The 21,698-nt window shown below is 40.0% G+C and overlaps 1 protein-coding gene across 1 annotated transcript; it reads right to left on the bottom strand.

Annotated features, from left to right (window-relative positions):
• Positions 1 to 2,564: 2,564 nt before the first annotated feature.
• On the bottom strand, positions 2,565 to 21,419 carry LOC129401576 (arylacetamide deacetylase-like 2). The gene is made up of 5 exons (XM_055124240.1): positions 21,282 to 21,419; positions 12,330 to 12,552; positions 8,436 to 8,505; positions 7,989 to 8,160; positions 2,565 to 3,164 (listed from the first exon to the last, which is right to left on the bottom strand). Exons 1-5 carry the CDS (start codon positions 21,417 to 21,419, stop codon positions 2,565 to 2,567), a joined length of 1,203 nt encoding a protein of 400 aa, XP_054980215.1.
• Between the last annotated feature and the right edge of the window lie 279 nt (positions 21,420 to 21,698).

Raw genomic sequence — 21,698 nt, 5'->3', positions numbered from 1 at the left:
TTCGGTCCTATTTATTTATGTACAAATAAAATATCTGGGCTGGAGAGAGTTCAGAGGGTAGGGTGCTTGTCTTGCATGCAGCCGACCTGCGTTTGATCCCCACTACCCTGTACAGTCCCCTATGTGCAGAGACATGAGCACAGTCCCACACATTCGGGACCCATGTGTGGTCCCAAATCCAAAAATAAAATAAAATATCTTTGAGTTAGGAATTGAAAGAGCTATGCTAGGAGTATCAGGTTTCACACAAGTGAGAGAAGGAATCCGGAGTTCCGAGGTCCATTGACCGTCAAGATTCAGGGTCACTGTCTCGTTTGCCAAGATGGGCCGGACATGTAATGTGATTCAGAGATGACCAACTGGATTCCACGGGACGTCAAATGACCGCATGGCCGTCCAAATACAAGATGGTCAGACTTCTTCGTCAAAACCCTGAATAAATGATTTAAGGCTTTTCCTGTTCCTGGAATGAGCTGAAATCATTGGGCTACAGTAGCACGTGACAGGGACAGATGGAAACATTGCTGGCGTCTGCTCGAGCAAATTGAGGATCAACAGGATGACCAGTGATACAAGTGATCTTTGAGTCAAAGTGATTGTACAGGGGACAAGCACTTGCTTTAATTCAGACTTGGTCTCTGGCACTGCTTATGGCCTTTCAAACCCCATCAGGAGTGACCCCTGAGCACAGAGCCAGGAGTGTCACTGGTCCTGGTCCCAAAACAAGAAAATCTTTTTTATTTTGATTTGTCATTCCTATTTTTATTAATTATAGAAATAATTTAAATTTTACATAAACTTGGGTTCTTGTTTTTATTCTGCATAGGAATTTAATTGAACCTACAGAATACCTTTAACTACTTGTATATACAATAAGAAAGGACCTATGTAGATAGCTTGACTTCGCAGCTCAAGATCTTAGAAGAGGACCAGCAAAGGAACCCAAACAAGATCGAAGGAGAGAAATAATAAAACTTAGAGCAGAAATGAATGATATGGAAACCCGAAAAACAATCCGAAAGATCAATGAAACAAAGAGCTGGTTCTTCGAGAAAATAAATAAGATTGATAAACCACTAGCAAGATTCACAAAAAAAGAGAGAGAGAAAACCCTAATAAACCGAATCAGAAATGAAAAAGGGGACATCACAACAGAAACCAAGAAGATTCAAAAGATCATCAGAGACTACATTAAAAGTCTGTATGTCACAAAACAAGAGAACCTAAAAGAAATGGATGAATTCCTTGATTCCTATAATCTCCCAAGACTGAACCAAGAAGACTTGGAATATCTGAATAGGCCCATAAATATCAAGGAAATTGAAACTGTAATCAAAAGTCTCCCCAAAAACAAAAGCCCAGGTCCACATGGATTCACTGGCGAATTCTTCCAAACATTTAAAGAAGATTTGTTGCCAGTTCTCCTCAAGCTTTTTCAGGAAATTGAAAAGACAGAAACCCTTCCGAACAGTTTCTATGAGGCACATATCTCCCTAATACAAAAAGCAAAAAAGGACACCACTAACAAAGAAAACTATAGACCAATATCCCTGATGAACACCGATGCGAAGATCCTTAACAAAATACTAGCAAAGGGAATCCAACAACTCATCAAAAAGATCATATACCATGACCAAGTGGGATTCATCCCAGAGATGCAAGGATGGTTTAACATTCGGAAATCAATCAACATAATCCACCATATCAACAAAAATAAAGATAAAAAACCATATGATCATATCATTAGATGTAGAGAAAGCATTTGACATGTTCATCGCGGCACTGTTTACAATAACCAGAATCTGGAAAAACCCGAGTGCCTGAGAACAGATGACTGGTTAAAGAAACTTTGGTACATCTATACAATGGAATACTATGCCTCAGTTAGAAAGGATGAAGTCATGAACTTTGCATATAAGTGGATCAACATGGAAAGTATCATACTAAGTGAAATGAGCCAGAAAGAGATGGACAGACATAGAAAGATTGCACTCATCTGTGGAATATAGAACAACAGAGCAGGAGAATAATACCCAAGAGTAGTAGTATATAATACCCGGAGGTTGGCTCCATAGCTTGGAAGCTGGCCTCACACGCTGGGGAAAAGTCATCCCAGATAGAGAGGGGAACACCAAGTAATATGTGATTGGAGATCATGCGTGGGAAGGGAGATAGTGCTGAAAGTAGTCTAGAGACTTAACAGGATGACCACTCAATACCCTTATTTGTAACCACAACACCCAAAAGGAAAAAGAGATATCAAATTGGAATGCCCCTCTACAGAGGTGGGGTGGGAGGGATGCTGGGTTCATGGGTGGTAGAGAATGGACACTGGTGGAGGGATGGGCTCTTAAACATTGCATGAGGGAAAAAGAAGCACAATAATGTGTGAATCTGAAACTGTACCCTCACTGTGACTCAGTAATTAAAAATAAATAAATTAAAAAATTAAAAAAAAACCAAAATACTAATATTATTGTTTTATTGCTTTTGCCCAGAAATGCCTAAATATAACCTCTGCAATTATAATACTAATGACATGACAGGCTAGTTTCATGTACTTCTTATAGATTTTCTTTTAACCACCTAATGTATTTCTCTTTCACCTTCATGCCCATACGTAAATAAAATGGAAATCTTGTGAATGACAGTGCTCCATGGACTCCATCCTCTATGTGGTCATGAGAGACTTTAAGTCCAAGGTTTCGAAGACGTGTGATGTATATAAGTCCATCATCTCGTAGGATGTCATGTTCACAGGTAAGGACATACGTCAATGGTACATTCTGTAGCTGAGAGTCACTGGCTAACAAGGGTGATAGTGAAGAATTCAAAAGCTGTGGATATGAAGAGTTAGAGCTAAGAACTGGTTCAGTATATAAATGGTTCTTTTTGTAATTCTCAGGAAGGAGAGTGCTCCAGTTCACCAATGTGAGCAGATGTCTTGATTCCAAAGGCATATGGTTATTTAATATCATTGCCTGGGTAAGAGCTTTGTCCTTAGAGATATACAGGCTTCCCATTTCAATACCCATTTTTCTAGGAAGAATTGGACCATGTTGATGTTCTTGGTAGGATGGCAACAAAAGGTCAACTATCTGTAAGACTGGGTAAAGTAAAGCTTGTGCCTTAAATTTGTTTTTAAATTCAGCATCATTTTGTACCTGAAAACAAACAATGAAAGGTGAATGAGTAACAGGAACCAATGGCCTCAATCATATGTGCAGCTACAATGTAAACTATTATAAAATTGATAGTGTTCTTCATGATGATTTTCACATTTTTATACATTATTTAGATGGCATTAAAATCATCCCATTGTCATCAGTGAAACAATGACACACACACATGCACATGCTTATGTGTTTATTTACATAGACCACCAAAGCTATGATTAGTAATTATCAGAGAACAGAACAACCTCTCTAAAATTTTTACCCAAGAAGAAAAGATAAATATAGTAATGCAATATCAAACTCACATGATAGCTGTATTCATATGGAATTAGGAGCAAGAGGGAGTGGCTCAAGGGCCGGAGCGCATGCTTTGCATGTCAGACCCTGGGTTTGATCCTAGTCATCTAAGCATCTCCAAGACCAAGCCCTGAGCACTGATATGGGAATAGTCCATCAGCATTCACAAGCGTGGCTCAGAAAGCAAAACTGGGCCATGTTGAAAGAAGTATTCCTGATACCCAGTTACTCTTCTGGAGAAAATGGTATAATGAGAAGTAGCAAAGTAATGTATGGAAACTGAAGGGTCTTAGAGCAGGCCATTTTTCTTTGCTTATTATAGTGACTTCCATACGAGCAAAGCATATGATTCAGTGTTACCGGATAATGTGTCAGTATGTCTCAAACATGAGTTACATGGGAAAAACCAGAGTGCCCTAAAAACAGGTGACTGCTGAAAGAAACCCTGGTACATCTACACAATGGAATACTATGCAGGTGCTAGAAAAGATGAAGTCATGAAATTTGTATATAAGTGGATCTACATGGAAAGTATCATGTTAAGTGAAATGAGTCAGAAAGAGAGGGACAGACATAGGAAGATTGCACTCATGTGTGGAATATAAAATAACACAGTGGGAGACTAACACCCAAGAGTTGTAGAGATAAGGATTAGGAGGTCTGCTCCACACCTTGGAAACCGTCCTCACATGCTAGGGGAAAAGGCAGCTCAGATACAGGAGGGAACACCAAGTAGATGTCGGGAGGACCCATTTGGGTTGGAAGATGTGAGCTGAAAGTAGACTATATATCGAACATGATGGCCACTCAATACCTCTATTGCAAACTACAACACCCAAAAGGAGAGAGAACAAAGGGGAATGCCCTGCCACAGAGGCAGGGTGGGGTGGTGGGGGATGGGATAGGGGTGGTGAGAGGGATACTGGGATCATTGGTGGAGGAGAATGGGCACTGTTGGAGGGATGGGTAAACAATCACTGTATGAGTAAAATGCAAACAAAAAGGTCATAAGTTTGTAACTATACATCACATAGATTCTCAAAAAAATTAAAAAAAAACATGGATTACAATAACCCCTCATACTTGGAAAACTTTACAGCTGAAAATATTTTGTCTAATATTCAGCTATCAGTAACTTTGTAAACCACAGTTCTTTGATTAAATTAAATTTTTTTTAATTTTAATTTTTTATTGAGTCACCATGTGGAAAGTTACAAAGTTTTCAGGTTTAAATCTCAGTTATACAATGCTCGAATACCCATCCCTTCACCAGTGCACATATCCCACCACCAAGAATCTCAGTATAGCTCCACCCCGCACCCCCACACCCCTAACTCCCCACGCCCCTAGCCCCCCACCCTTAACCTCCTCGCCTGTGTAACTAATAAACCTCACTTTACTTTCACTTTAATTGCATTCAATATTTCAACAAAACTCACTATTATTGTTTGGAGAGTCTCTCCCCTAAAGTCAGACCTGCTGAAAAGGAAGCATTAGATAATTTGTTTTCCATTGCTGAGGATGAAAAGGTATGAGGTCGAATGAACACACTTAGAGGCCTCTCGGTTTTGGGTTTTTGTATTTTAGTATTTTAGTAACTAAGTCCAGAGAGATATCTGCCAGAAGTTGCATCATTGCCAATGTGTACTTCCCAGTTACATTATATTCCACATATGAGTGCAATCTTTCTATGTCTGTCTCTTTCTTTCTGACTCATTTCACTCAACATGATACTTTCCATATTGATCCATTTATTTGCAAATTTCATGACTTCATGTTTTCTGACGGGTACATAGTATTCCATTGTGTAGATGTACCAGAGTTTCTTTAGCCAGTCATCTGTTTTGGGGCACTCTGGTTTTTTCCAGATTCTGGCTATTGTAAACAGTGCTGCAATGAACATAGAAATACAGATGCCATCTCTACTATACCTTTTTGCCTCTCCGGGATATATTCCCAGGAGTGGTATTGCTGGGTCAAATGGAAGCCCAATTTCTAATTTTTTGAGAATCGTCCATATTGTTTTCCAAAAGGGCTGAACCAGTCGGCATTCCCACCAGCAGTGAAGAAGAGTCCCTTTCTCCCCGCATCCACGCCAACACCGGTTGTTTTTGTTTTTGGGGATGTGGGCCAATCTCTGTGGTGTGAGATGATATCTCATGGTTGTTTTGATCTGCATCTCCCTGATGATTAGTGATGTTGAACATTTTCTCATGTGCCTCTGAGTCATTCAGCTTTCTTCTTTAGGAAAGTTTCTGTTCATTTCATCACCCCATTTTTTGATCGGGTTGGCAGTTTTGTTCTTGTGGAGTTCAACCAGTGCATTGTATATCCTTGTTATGAGCCCTTTATCAGATGGGTACTGCGTAAATATCCTTTCCCACTCTGTAGATTGTCTTTGTACTTTGGTCACTGTTTCTCTTGAGGTGCAGAAGCTTCTTAGTTTGAGATAGTCCCATTTATTTATCTCTGTTTTCACTTGCTTGGCCAGTGGCGTGTCAGCTTTGAAGATAACTTTGGCTTCAATGTCGTGGAGGGTTTTGCCGACCGTGTACCTTAGGGATTCTGGTCTGATGTTGAGGTCCTTAATCCATTTTGATCTGACTTTTGTACATGGTGATAGGTGGAGGTCTAAGCTCATTTTTTTGCATGTAGCTGTCCAGTTTTGCCAGCACAGTTTGTTAAACATGCTTTCCTTGCTCCACTTCGCCATTTTTGCTCCCTTATCAAAGATTAGATGGTCATATATTTGGAGGGATGTGTCAGAGTATTCAACCCTGTTCCATAGGTCTGCCGCTCTGCCTTTGTTCCAGTACGAAGCTGTTTTAATGACTACCGCTTTGTAATAGAGTTGGAAGTTGGGGAGGTTGATTCCTCCCATTTTCTTTTTCCCAAGAATTGTTTTAGCTATTCGTGGGGGCTTATTGTTCCATATGAATTTCAGGAGCGCTTGCTCCATTTCTTTGAAGAAAGACAAGGGTATCCCTATAGGGATCGCATTGAATTTGTACAATGCTTTGGGAAGAATTGCCATTTTGACAGTATTAATTCTTCCAATCCATGAGCAGGGGATATTTTTCCATTTCCTCGTGTCTTTTTTTATTTCCTGAAGTAGCTGTATCTTCTTTTATTTCCTGAAGTTTTGTAGTTTTCATTATATAAGTCCTTTACCTCCTTAGTTAAGCTGATTCTGAGGTATTTGATTTTTTGAGGCACAATTGTGAATGGGATAGCTTTTATCATGTCGCTTTCTTCTCTCCCACTATTTGCATATAAGAAAGCCATGGACTTTTGGGTATTGATTTTATAGCCTGCAACTTTACTATACGAGTCTATAGTTTCTAGGAGTTTCTTGGTAGAGGTTTTAGGGTTTTCTAAGTATAATATCATATCATCAGAGAATAGTGAGAGCTTGATTTCTTCCTTTCCTACCTGAATGCCCTTAATATATTTTTCTTGCCTAATCGCTATTGCAAGTACTTCCAGTACTATATTGAACAGAAGAGGAGAGAGTGGGCATCCTTGTCTTGTCCCTGTTCTCGGAGGGAAGGGTCTTAGTTTTTCCCCATCTTGAGGATGATGCTTGCCGTAGGCTTGTGGCAGATGGCTTTGACTATATTGAGGAAGGTTCCTTCTATACCAATTTTGGCGAGAGTTTTCATCATAAATGGGTGCTGGATCTTGTCAAATTCTTTCTCTACATCATATGATTATATGATTTTTATCTTTTCTTTTGTTGATATGATGGATTATGTTGATTGATTTCCGAATGTTAAACCATCCTTGCATCCCCGGGATGAATCCCACTTGGTTGTGGTGTATGATCTTATTGATGAGTTGTTGAATTCTGTTTGCTAATATTTTGTTGAGAATCTTTGCATCTGTGTTCATCAGGGATATTGGCCTGTAGTTTTCTTTTTTTGTGGTGTCCTTGTTTGCTTTTGGTATTAGGGAGATGTGAACCTCATAGAAACTGTTTGGGAGGGTTTCTGTTTCTTCAATTTCCTGGAAAAGCTTCAGAAGAACTGGCAATAGGGCCTCTTTTAATGTTTGGAAGAATTCGCTAGTGAATCCGTCTGGGCCTGGGCTTTTGTTTTTGGGAAGACTTTTGATTACCGTTTCAATTTCCTTGATGTTAATAGGACTATTATTCAGCTATCAGTAACTTTGTAAACCCACAGTTCTTTGATTAAATTAAATTTTTTTAAAGATATGAAACTTAAAAAATTTACAGTTGACCCATGAAAAACTTCAAATGCTCAATCATATTAAATAGTAGGTTTTGGAAGTTGTCCTAGTTTCTGGAAACGAAGTTATGTAAAAGAGTGCTTTAGGACGATAGTACCCTTACAGCATCACTAAAGCAATATCTGCTAAAAGTAATATTATGCAAAAGGAAGTGATAAAATATGAGACCATATAATATTGTATCCCAAACACAATACTTCTTCTGTTCTAGATCTGCAGTGAATCCTGTGAACATATGCAGTACGGAAAGCATAAAAAAAAGCATACCAGATGAGTTATTGTCGCTGCCAATGTGCCCCCGCTACTGTCCCCCGAAATACAGATCCTGGTGGGATCCACCCCATAGGCTGCAAGAATTTCATCCTGTAGAAAAAACTTGACTGCTGAAATGACATCTTCAAGGGGAACAGGGAACTGGTATTCGGGTGATAGTCTGTAGCTTCAGAACAAAAGGAAAAAAGAAGAAAGAAAGTAAACAGCAAAACATACATTACTAAAATTGTATGAGTTTACAAGCTACTCTCCAATTGTCCAGTGAACAATTTTGCCTGTGTTTGAATATTGTATTTTTCTAATCAAATCTAGAATTAATTACAATCTAAACTACTGCTTTGAAATATAAGGTATATTATGAGACCTGGATGGCTTGCTGTGGGAACCAACCCTCTGCCATAGGACTAGCATCATAGCTACTAGGGAAAACCAGGTTCTTACTCCACTGCCACAACAACAGCATCAAGTGTGTTCGCCGTCCATCTGTTCAGGTAGTCGTAGCACTTCAGCTCTGAAATTTAAAACAAACACACAGACATAGAAAGTAGTAGGGAACAACCTACAATTTTGAAATGTAGGGCATTACTAATTGGTGGACTCCCCATATTCCCACTGTCCTTTCAGTGTGTGTGGGTTCACAGAAGATCTGATGATATTGTCTGATAGGGAAGGTCATTGATTGCATTTGCCTTGCACCTGTCAGACCCTCGTTGATTGCTGGCACCGCACATTGTGGTTGCCTGAAAACAACCAGAAGTCCTCGGATCATCACCCCCCACCACCAACAACAAAAATAGTATGAGAATGTATGGGATACTCATACTCATGGAACAGACTCAGTGAAATGTATTGAATTTGGACCATGAAGAGGAAGTGGAAACAAAGAGGGAATTAGCACCCAAGCTTCAATATTTGGTATCATGTCAAGGACTTATTTGTACACAGGTGGTGAATGTTGCCAAAAAATTTAATAATACACACAATCCTGGTTGCATGTCACAAGTTAGGAATCAGAGGTGTGGTGTCAGATAACATTGGGTTTGTCCTTTCAGCCTTGCCACAGGGAACTAAGTTTATCTTAAAGCAATGACCTTTCTGTATGGACACAGGAAGACAGTTAATATTATGCTTTCTAACTTGGGAGCTGATTGACCCCAATAATATTTACTCCTGGGCATCTGCTTTCTCAACTCAGTTGCCCTTAGTTCCTAGCATCCCAAAAACAGGATCCCAACAAGGGACAGAATGGACCCAGGGCAAGCTGTGAGCTACCCTGGCATCGAAATGGGCCAGGCCAAAGCTCCACAATACACAACAGTAATTTGAGAGCATGGTCATAGGCAAATGCTGTCATGATCCAAAAGTAGCGATGAGACTAGGCCCCTGCTGGGGTTAGGAAGACTAAACTGACCTGAGAATTGTGGTCTAGAAAATAAAGTGAGATGTCCTCAGGAAGAACCAAACTTTAAGTTTGATAAATCTCTTACTGTGCCCATACAGAATGACATCGCTAGAAATATTTGTGGTGATTTATTACAACTATTTAAGTGGATTACAAGCTGAGGAAGGAAGAAAGGAACACAGCCTGACACAACCTTGTTTGGACACCACCCTTAAGTGGATCTCCTAGTAATCTAGAGTAATCTCTTTAGATGAGATTTTGTTAATCTCCTGGAGAAATGGTCTTACCCTTCTTTGTTGATTTGAAAATATCAACAAATTTGTTCCACCTTTGTGTCACTGCCCTATGTGATTGCTATATAAACAAAGACTGTAGGGGAAGAGGAGACAGCAGAGACAGAAGAGGAGACAGCAGAGACAGAAGAAGAGGCAGAAGGACACAGACAGAAGACACAGTGAGGAGAGGGCAGAGGTATGATTGAAGCAGAAGAGACAACACAGGAGAAGACACAGAAGTGGAGAGAAGACACAGAAGTGGAGAGAAGACACAGAAGCAGAGACAGAGAGAGGTTGAAAGAGACCAGAGGAGAGACTACAGAGACAGAGGCAAAGATAGACAGAAGAGAGCACAGTGGCACACACAGAAGCAGAACACAAGGAGGAGCCATCTGTTCTGGTCCATACAGCTCCCAAGTTACAAAGCATAATATAAACTGTCTTCCTGTGTCCATACAAAAAAAGACATTGCATTAAGGTAAAGTAAGTGCCCTGCGACAAGGCTAAAGGGACAAATCCAATGATATCCTACAGTGGGGGTGACCTTCACAAGGAAACAGTGGTAGACAAGTAGAGGAGCAGCAACATATGAGTCTGAACAACAAATAGTTTCTTCAAGGGTGGAAAGAAAGGGAGGGTGGACCCCAGGATGTGAGATGGACAAGACTTGTTGTTAGTGTGAGAGTTAAGGACGGGAGTAATTGACCGTATGGCTATTTAAGGGTTGAGGGTTTCTTTTCATCGCTTGTTTTGTTCAAGCTTTTGCTGCTGTTTCCTTTTTCTGAAACTGTTGGAAGGCACCCCTGACATATTCTCTTTGGTGACGTTAAACCAGAATGATCCTTGGTACATTCAAGAGTGCTGGTGTACTGAACAACAGCATAGATTGATCTGATTTTTAGGTGATTTCTGTGGCTTGAGTTCCAGTTTTCAAGATCAACAACATGGGTGTGAGCAGTGTTAAAACATTCACAACACTAAATAAAAGTGCATGCAGAGCCAAAACCCAAAGAAAGCAATACTGAGGAATATGAACACTTTTGAAGACAGCACCTTTGTTGCTTGTATTTGTTTTGTTGTAAGGAAAAATTCACAAATGCAGGAAAAGGAATTTCTGGGGAGAACCAAGTCAGTCCATTGAATGTTCTTGATTTCAAGGAAATAGACAATGATCAGATGGGAGTCGTCATTTTAAAATTCTAGTTAAAAGAATTATTCAAAGTGGGAAATCAGTCTACAGCTTGTAGAAAATCATCTGAACAGAGAGAGCGAAAGAGGAAGCAGTAGAGAGAGGGTTTTGGGGCTCAGGGATGTCAAGGTAGAAGAGGAAGTAACAAGTATAGGGGTCATCTGAGAGGACAAGATTGTAGAAAGAAGAATGAGAGAGAATATCCATTAAGCCATTAATGACAGAGGAGGAAATAGAATCCCAAGCAAGGTAGACTTTGCCAAAAGATGAAAATGTCTTTTTGGGTTGGGAGATTGTTCAGATGGGTAGGGCACATGTTCCGAATGGGGAAGACCCAGGTCTGATCCCCCGGTACCTCTTTGTCCTTCGCAGTGCCAGGTGTGGCCTCTTCCGAGCAATGAACACTACCATGTGTGATCCAAAAATGAACCAGTATTTTCCCACAACGTGAGTAGATTAGAAGTAAAGGCTTAATGACTGAGAATCAATCAATGCTCGGGGACCATCATCAATGTGGCAGTAGCAGAGCGCTGTGTGGCTACTGTCTGCAGTGCAGAGAGTGGGGGCATGTGGTGTCAGGGGTTGAACTCAGGTCCTGGGCGTGCAAGGCATGCTCCCTCCCTGCTGCACCAATTATGCCCTCCCAAGACCTTTGGGGAAGTCTGAGGTATGCAGGGGAGGACTAGAGAAAGTTTCTGTGTGCTTGCCAAAGCAGGGGAACTGGCTGCAGGTGCACAGACTTCAGGATGAGGACCTCCTCTTAAGAACAGTTGCTGGATGGTTTAATTGTTTGGGGCCTTTACACAACCCAAGGCCTGCTGCACAGGAGTCTGGTGGCCTGAACCTCTGGTGCTGGGACCAAGCCATGAGTGCTACTCTGCTCAGGCCGGAGGGATGGGGGTGAGTGTAGTGTCACCAATGCTTCACTGGGGGTGTTAGGGGACCTTCTAGCTCTGGAGATTCAAGTTAGAGCCTTGATCATACAAGGTCTGTAATTTTTCTCGCTTTCTCTGAGCAGTCATCCCGATCCTATTCAAACTTAGCTACTTGAATTAATTTAACTTTACTGTGTGAATTTCTCAGTTACCCTGTAACCATTATTTCATTTGATAATAAAGGTTTTTTACCCCCATTTTTATTGTGAAGACACTAGTTTGGGGTACATTCACACTGCTTCAAGACATGTTACCACATTACACCCACCACCAATCTCATCTGATATTTTTGTGATATTATTAGCCAGGTAGTACATCAAGAAACATGTATGACTCTATCTGTATGTCAGAGTAGTCATACTCATACTCACCCTATTTCTCTACTAAGATGCATGCACACATTAGCAAAACAATCATTCAGTAATGTTTTGCCATGTTCATGTACACATACATATACACAAAGTATTTGACTCTAAATATGTGTGACATGATACACACATACACACATACTCTTGCTTATACAAAAATACTTACTGAAACTTCCCAGAACAAAGGCACCGCCATGAATGTAGATGACAGCTGGTCTCCTACTGTCCGACTTCCTCTTGGGCAGGTATAAGCGCACTGGACTGCCACTGAAGATGGTGTCTGTCACTGTGATGTTTGAATCTGACACTGGTGATGTGTAGTCCACTTTCACAAGTGTGGCAAATACTTGATCTTTTCTTATCAGACCCATATATTCCGTTAACATACACTGTCATAGCAAAATCAAATAGTAAACTTTTGTTTTGAGCAATATCAAATGTGTATAAATCTATTTTCAGAAAGGAAGAATAGGGTCATGGAGACAACTCAAGTAGTTGGGCACATATGTAGCATGGGCAAGAATGGACTCAATCACTGGTCCTGCATGGATCTCAGGTGTCACTGGGTGTGGCACCACTGACACATGCACCACTGGGCTGAGCAGATGTGGGGCAACCACAAGACTGGCCACTCGTCAGGGCTGCAACACTAGGCTCTTTATCTACCCTGGATATTAACCTTTTGTCTAATGTGTGATGAACAAATACTTCCTCCCAATTAGTTGGGTGTCCTTTTCAAAACACATATGCAACTTATGTCCATTACAACATTATTTTCAATAGCCATGATCTGGACATAACCCAGATTCTCAGCACACACACAAAGGGATACTTTTCATCTACAAGGAAAGACAAAATCTACAAGGAAAGTTAAAATATTGATGGAACTGGAGGAAGAAAGATGGGACTGAGACAAAGGAACTGACAAGCATAAAGAAACAGAGGGAGGGAAGTAATCTGAAGCTTGTCCTTCTCCTTCTGACTTAGTTTACTTGTTAAGATCCTCCCAGTTCCTTCACTATTGCTGCAAAAGTCAAGTTTTCATCATGTATAATTGAGTAGTAGTCAGCAGTGTCCATATATGACGTCTTCTTTATCCACTTATTTTTTATTTGTTCTGGGATTTTTCCTTATCTTGGCTGTTGTAAATAATGCTTCAATGAACATAAATAAGCTTGTAGCTTTTTAGAATAGAGTTTTGATGTTTTTCAGTGCAAATGCAGGACCATAGTTGCTAGATCATAAGGCAGTAATTTGAGAATCATCTGTGATGTTTTCCATAACAACTGAGCCAATGTGCATTCCTTATAAAATAATTGGAGGGGTCTTTTTTCTCTACAGCCCACCCACACTTGGATTTCTGTTGGTTTTTGACATAGGCCATTCTCGGGTTTGGTGGGATGCAAATAATTAAAAAGAAAATTCTAGAGTCTTGAATAATATCAGACAAAGTTGATGTCAGACCAGGATAAAATTCACGAGTAAGGGTATTTTACATAATGATAGCAATCAATCCACCAAGATAGTAAGCACTATAGCACTGTCATCCCATTGTTCATCAATTTCCTCGATCGGACACCAGTAAAAAGTCTTCATTGTGAGACTTGTTGTTACTGTTTGGCATCTTGAATATTCCAAGGGTAGCTTGCCAGGCTCTGCTGTGCAGGCGGGATACTCTCAGTAACTTGCCAGGCTTTCAGAGAGAGATGGAGGAATTGAATCTTGGTCAGCCGCATGGAAGGCAAATACCCTATCCACTATGCTATGGCTTTAGTCCAAGATATTAAATTAAAACTGATGCATACTTATTAACTCCAAAATAAATTATATGCAAAGAGACGAAACTGAAATGGAAAATGATAATACACATAATTATATAACGTCAATACTTGTTAATTGTCAATTGAAAACTTAAAAAGAAAAAATCTTTAAAGGTAGAACAAAGTAATAAAATGTAATGCTTCATCTCATTGATATGTGTAGGATACTGCACACCACAGCAGAATGTCCATCCTTCTCACTAACTAAATCATAAAACAATCTGAAATTGTAGAAAGTACTTTCTTTTCTCTGGCTAGGAGCTAGAAATCAATGAGAGGATGACTGCAGGAATGCCACCAATTCCTAGGGGATAAAATTTATATTTTAAATAGTAATCATGTATATCTAAGGCATGTTACATGGTAATTTGGTATACAAAGTCAAGGATTGCTGCCAACTGACATCCTCCCTTTTTTGTGTGACAATAACTGCAAGCAATGAACTCTCCCCACAGTTTGGCTTTATAGCTTTATTCTTCTGACATAAGTGCAATCTGGTAAGTTCAGCTTTGTCCCCTTGTTGTTGTTCTTCACCCCCTAACACTAGCATTGCCATTCACTTCCTACTTTTGTATCAGACTTAGATCCACAAATAACTGAGATCATGGATTTTTATTCTTTCTATGTCTGGATATCTCATAATTATATCACTTTATCATTGTCATCCCGTTGTTAATCGATATACGCGAGCGGGCACCAGTAACGTCCCTATTACACCCAGCCCTGAGATTTTAGCAGCCTCTCCTTACTCATCTTTCCCAACGATTGGAGGCTCTTTCAGGGTCAGGGGAATGAGACCCATTGTTACTCTTTTTGGCATATCGAATATGCCACAGGTAGCTTGCCAGACTCTGCTGGGCAGGCGGGATACTCTCGGTAGCTTGCCGGGATCTCCGACAGATATGCATGTCTCTGTTACTGTATTTTGGATATGACTACACCACGGGGAGCTTGCCAGGCTCTCCCAAGTGGGCAAGAGACTCTCGGTAGCTTGTCAGGTTCTCCAAGAGGGAGAAGTAGGCTATTAGACGTTGCAGGTCAGCATTGTGGCCGCATGCTTCTGGGAGTTTGGTTTTATAATCTTTGGATGTTGGCCGTTGATGGGATTACATGGCATTGGGGTCAGTCTCTGGATGTTACTGCCTAGCTACTGGAACATGGGGAATCTGAGTGGAAGTGGTCCAGTCCCGATTCAAGCAGCCTTGGAGATCTCAGCCCCAGGTCCTGCACACCTGGGTTCCTCCACCGGCTCCCATTGTTCATTGATTTGCTCGAATGGGCACTAGTAACGTTTCCTTTGTGAGAGATTAATACTTAATCTCATAATTAAGTGATAATAATTAGTTATTTTACATTATAATTATGTGTCTACTTTATCAAAATATGGGCTGGAGCAATAGCACAGCAGCAGGGTGTTTGCCTTGCACGAGGCAGACCCAGGTTTAATTCCTCCACCCCTCTCGGAGAGCCCAACAAGCTACCGAGTGTATCTCGCCTGCACGGCAGAGCCTGGAGAGCTACCCGTGGCATATTCGATATGCCAAGAATAGTAACAAAGAGTCTCAAAATGGAGACGTTATTGGTGCCCGCTCAAGCAAATCGATGAACAATGGGATGACAGTGACAGTGATTTTTAAAATATAATGACAATTATTTCACTTAGCACCATATTCATCATGTCAGAAATTGTAGGATTTTATTCTATTTTTATATAAATGATATTTTATTACATGACATAGATACATGGATATGTGTGATATGTATTTTCCAATTTATTTCTCTTTTAGTTTTTTGGACCAAACCTGGTGGTGCACAGGGATCACTCCTGGCTCTGCACTCAGGAATCATTCCTGGCAGACTCAGGAAACCACGTGGGTGCTAGGATTGAGCCCATGTCAGCCACATTCGTGGTAGCACTTGCCCTACCCTCTCTACTATTTTGTGTAGACCTATTCTTTATGCATTCATCTGCAACAAGTAGTTTCCACATGTTGGTTATTGTGAATAGTATTGCAACAAATCAGATATGATATCTTCCCAGTCATGTGATAAATCCTTACACATAGATAAAATGTTTGCAAATTAAATATTTGGCAAATCATTTGTACCCAGAATAGGAAGATCAGTTAATATTTGGCAATAACAAATAGTCGATTTTAAATGGAGACTTGAACATGTATGCCACCTAAAATCAATCAATCAATCAATAAGCAAATAAATAGGAATTAAGTACACAAGAGGACTCAGCATCCATAATCATTAGGGAAATGTGAATGTATACACAATGAGTTATTTCTAATCACTTATTCGAATACTTCAGTATGAAATTGCTAAATTCCAGTATGAATATGGCAGAACTAGCACTTTCATACTTGACTTTGTGGATGCAAAATGATATAGTCTTTGGAAAAATTAAATGCATAATGATATTTGATCTGGCACATCTACAATGAGACATTTATCCAAAAGAAAACAGAACTTTCCCTTCTTCACACAAAAGACTATGTGAGTGGTTCTGTAGTCTGAATTATAATCACTCCAAAATAGAGTGAAAACCCAAGTATTCTTTAACTGTGTATTTTGGACAAATCGTGATGTATCCATGGGCAAGATTTAAACATGACATCTTATACTCCCAAGAACATAGTTTAGAGATATATAGATAATCTGTAACACATAATGGTGTTGCAATCGCCAGGCAAGACTCAAAGGGAAGGTGTATTTATGTATGTTAGATCATGGAAAGTTCAAAGTGTGGGAACATGACATGTGACAGTGGTCACCAGCAGTGGGCACAGAGAAAATTTACACACAGAGTGTTTTCAGGGGTTAGGTTGCCATGGATACTAAATAAATAATAAATAAATAAATATTGTTTGTTGTGAACATTTCCGGAATCTAGGCAAATATTACCTGTCCTATAACGAAAAGGACAAATTTCCCTGGATACAAAGCTACAATAAAAATTGTCAATTAAAATAATAACAAAAATAGAGATGGGATATAGGCTAACTAAGTTTGAATCTACAAGTTATTAAATATTTGGATTAATAGTTTTCTGGGGCTGGAGCGATAGCACAGCATTAGCGTGTTTGCTTTTCACGTGGCCAACCTGTGTTCGATTCCTCTGCCACTCTCAGAGAGCCTAGCAAGCTACTGAGAGTATCTCGCCCGCACAGCAGAGCCTGGCAAGCTACCCGGGGTGTACTGGATGTGCCAAAAACAGTAACAAATAAGTCTCACAATCAAGAGACGTTACTGGTGCCCGCTCGAACAAATCGATGAACAACAGGATGACAGTGATAGTGACAATAGTTTTCTGAGCTTTCTTGTCCTCATCATAGAATGGAAACAATGATGGTTATGCAGAAAATGCAACTGTAAACATGAAACACACCCAGTACCACTCAGGGCTTACTCCTGTGTCTCTACTTAGGGGTCACTCCTGAATATTCTGGCGGCTCCAAACATGGTGCTGAAGGTCATACATGGGTCTAGCATATGCAAGATGAGTTTCTTACCTGCTAGACTATCTTTCCAACGCCTCATTAAGTAATTCTTCAAAACACTAAGACGGAATGAGTGTTGCATAAGTTTTATCTTTCTGTTATTTATATATATCAAAATAGTTATGTTAATTTTCATTGCTAGTTAGAAGTCGCCATCCTAAAGGTAATTTCAGCTTAGTGAATGTCATGCTGACTTAAAGGTCCTTTCAAGTTTAGTAAATATTTTGACTCTGACTTACATCAAGTTCTTCTTGGATGTAGAACCAATTTCTCTCCTGAGAAGAAACCAGCTACCTCTGTGAACATTGCTAGATGACATTTGGAACTCTTAGTAACTACTCTATCTTATTCTATCATGCTATATATCATTGCACAGTTAATTAAATTAATTAATTCAATAGCAATAGCCTAGGTTCCTCCCCTCATAACACCTGTTGCATCATATTGTGTATCATACTGCTAACTAGCAGTACACTATTCTCACACCAATGCTAACATGTGTCATGTTACACCACATAATGTTAACTAGCAATACTCTATTCTCAGAACAATGCTGCAACATGCAGATCAGCTCTTCCACGTAATGAAAAACAGTCACACAAAGGTTCAGCCATCTTTCAGGTCAATGGGCACGGAAACTCATGCTATTTCTTCTATTTTGTATCAGTCACTATATCACTGTCACTATATCACTGTCATCCCGTGGTATCACTGTATCACTGTCATCCCATTGCTCATTGATTTTCTCGAGCAGACACCAGTAGCATCTCACGACTTGTTGTTACTGTTTTTGACATATCGAAAATGCCACGGGTAGCTTGCCAGGCTCTGCTGTGCGGGCGAGATACTCTTGGTAGCTTGCCAGGCTCTCTAAGAGGGGCAGAGGAATCGAACCCAGGTCGGCCGTGTGCAAGGCAAATGCCTTATCCGCTGTCATCCCGTTGATCATTGATTTTCTCAAGTGGGTGCCAGTAATGTCTCTATCCATCCTAGCCCTGAGATTTTAGCAGCCTCTCTTTACTCTTTACTTCTACTTTGTATTACCTATAACTTGATTGTGTAAATGCATAAACTCATCTTTACCCACATTTTATCAAGAACTGTTTTTTATCCTTTTATATATTAACAATTTAACTTCTTTCTAGAAATTAGTTGTGTTACTATAATTTAATGAAAGAATTGTAGAATGGCTATCTCTTGTACAGTAGAAGCAGATCAATTATTAGCATAACTTATATAAATGCATGCGTATCACATATACTGTCATTCTAGGTGTACAGTATTTTCATTCTTTTTTTGTTTGATGAAGCAAGATTCCTTCAGAATGTGCTAACATTAGTGAGGAAACCAGAATTCATTGCTGTGAAGTGTAATGGCCTCTGAACAAACAATCTGGGACATTCATGCTGTGAAGTGTAAGGGACTGTGAACCATCTAGCAAGGTGGCATTGCAGCTCCTCTGTGGGCTGGCATTAGGTCATCCGTCTTCCCTTCTGTCGTCCAGCGGGTTAAGATGTGAGCATTCACAGTAATAATAATCACATGGTGAACAGTCAGTAGGAGAATTTCGTGTCTGCTTCACTGAACTTCCCTGAGCTGGTGGTGGCATGTGAGGTCATCTGTCTCAGGCACCTTGTGATGTTCTCTTTGTTCACTGTTTGTTGACACTCTCCCCTAAAACTTCCACTGTTGGGTTCACTTCACTGTCCAGACAACAGCATGCTTTGATAGGCGAGTAGGATATTGACAGTGAGGCAGGTCAGAGTTTGAATTCTAGCATTATCATAAAAATAACCTAAAATCAGCACTTCACGTTTGGAGATAGATAAAAACTGGTTTTCAAAGTGTGGTCTTAGAATCTTTGGGTGGTGGGAGGGGGAGTTCCTGGGACAGAGTCAGATTCCATGATACTATTGAACTCTCTGCATTTAAAAGTTTAATTCCCTATGAGTGTGCAGTAGAGTTTTCAAGAGGTAAGGACAGGAAATACTGGAATAGATTCAATGCAAAAGCAGTCATTTTGGTCCAGAGCAAGGACAGCAAGAATGAAAAGCAATGCTACTATCATAACTCATCTTCCATATCTTAAAATATATATGATCAAGATTAAATATATTGTTTATATTAACCTTTCCTGGATTTATTATTACTGTTAAAATTATTAAGTAAATTAAATTCTACTGAGGTTAGTTTGTAATCCAGTCACATGGACCAATATAATCCACTTAAAAATTCATTTGAAGGACTGGAGCAATAGCACAGCAGGTAGGGCAATTACCTTGGGAGCGGCCAACCCAGGTTTGATTCCCAGCATCCCATATGGTCCCCTGAGCAGTACCAGGAGTAATTCCTGAGTGCACGAGCCAGGAGTAACAGCTGTGCATCGCCAGGTCTGACCCAAAAAGCAAAAAATAAAGAAATTATTTGAGGGCCAGTTAGAGCAATAGCAGTGGGTAGGGTATGTGCCTTGCACGTGGCCAACCTGGGTTCAATTCCCAGAACCCCATATTGTCCCTCAAGTTCACCAGGAGTGATCCCTGAGCTCTGCGAGGTGTGACTCCCCAACCAAAGTTAAATAAATAAAATAAACATTTCTTTGAGATACTCAGTAAATAGAATATAAGAATATCTGAGGGGCTGGAGTGATTGCACAATTGCTTGCGGCCTGGGTTTGCTCATCAGCACACCAGATAACCCCTGAGATCAGAGTTAGGAGTAAACCCAACAGGATGTGACCCAGAAACAAAACAAATAATTAAAAAATGAATTTCTGAAAATCTGGAAAGATAGTAGAGGAGGTTTTGCATGCAACCACAACCCTAAATCAAATTTCTGCCACCACGTATGGTCCCCTGAGCGCCGCAAAAGTCATACCTGAACACTGAGCCAAGACTAGCCTCTGGGGACTACCAGATATACCCCACTTAGGAAAGAATTTCTGACATGAAAAATCTGAAAACTCCTGAGAAAGAAGATATTTATATAGTAAAGAGTAAATTTTTAGAAAGAAGCCTCTTAATAGGAGCCAGAGAGTTTAAGTGCACTGCCCTACCTGTATACCACAACCCCAGTTTGAACCCTGGCACCATATTCGGTTCCCTGAACACCAATAGGAGCGATGCTTTACAGATAGAACACGGGGCTCCTCTGAGTGTGGCCCCCAAACCACAACAATAACATAAAGACACTCATGCATGGGAATATTAAGAACACAGTTAACATGCATTTTAAGTATTTAGGGGACATTTGAGGCTCTATTCTTTTCAGAAATATGGGATGTAGGATACCATAGAGATAGTACAGCAGTCAAGGTGCTTGCCTTGCATGCACCCAACACTTGTTTGATTCCTGGCATTACATGTCGTCCCCAGAGCACTTCCAGCCATGACCCCTGGCAGAGTCAGGAGTCAGTCTCGAGAACCTCTGGTTGTGGCTCCAAAACAAATGAACAAAAAGCCAAAACAAAAATCAGCACAGAAGACATTTTAGGATCATCAAGCCATACATTTAACAGCCATACAATTTTCCTCTAAGTAAAACAATTCCCCAAATTCATATCTTATCTTTGAAGATAGACATTTGCAAGCATGTATATTTATCTCCCTCAGCTTTGTACATCACTAAATGTATTTATTAAAAATAAAATTAGAAAGATTAGCATGATTTAACTGATGTTTCTAAAAGGAAAACCAAAGTCTCTTTTAAAATATGAATTGAAAATAGTTTATAGTACTTGTAATTTACAAACTATAAGCTTATAACAGCCCAATGTTCTGTAAAAGTTTTTACCACAAATGAAGTTGTCTTTATAGCAGCATCTATGAGCCCCACTTTCCAAGGTTCTTCAATGTTCTCTGGCATTGGTGCATAAATGTAGTAAGCAAAGATAATACAAATCAGCCCAAAGCACAGAGCTTTGCATGCCATGATGCTCTTTGCACAGCCACTGCATAGAGATGACAATGGATCACCCTATATGTATATGTGTTTATATATATATATATATACACACACCCAGAGTAATAGGACAAAGGTATATGAAAGACTCTCTAATAATGTCATCATTGAGCAACATTGAACTAAAATACGGCTCCAAGATTAACAGTAAAATAGCAACTGAATCAGTGATTGCATACCGCATCTGAAACACAATCAGCAGAGTGTCCAATGGCCTAAATATTCTTTTGTTCTGTGACACTCGTAGTG

Source organism: Sorex araneus, chromosome 2 (genome assembly GCF_027595985.1).
Source record: "Sorex araneus isolate mSorAra2 chromosome 2, mSorAra2.pri, whole genome shotgun sequence".
Taxonomy (NCBI): Eukaryota; Metazoa; Chordata; class Mammalia; order Eulipotyphla; family Soricidae; genus Sorex; species Sorex araneus.
Note: the sequence above shows the minus strand (reverse complement) of the source record. Positions and strands in the feature narration are given on the sequence as shown.

What these genes read in the sequence shown, in the direction of transcription:
- LOC129401576 (XM_055124240.1), bottom strand. Translation starts at nt 21,419, where the DNA reads ATGGCATGCAAAGCTCTGTGCTTTGGGCTGATTTGTATTATCTTTGCT. An exon ending in TAAAGACAACTTCATTTGTG is followed by an intron (nt 12,553 to 21,281) that starts GTAAAAACTTTT and finishes TTGCTATGACAG; the next exon opens with TGTATGTTAACGGAATATAT. An exon ending in CAGCGACAATAACTCATCTG is followed by an intron (nt 3,165 to 7,988) that starts GTATGCTTTTTT and finishes GTTTGTTTTCAG; the next exon opens with GTACAAAATGATGCTGAATT.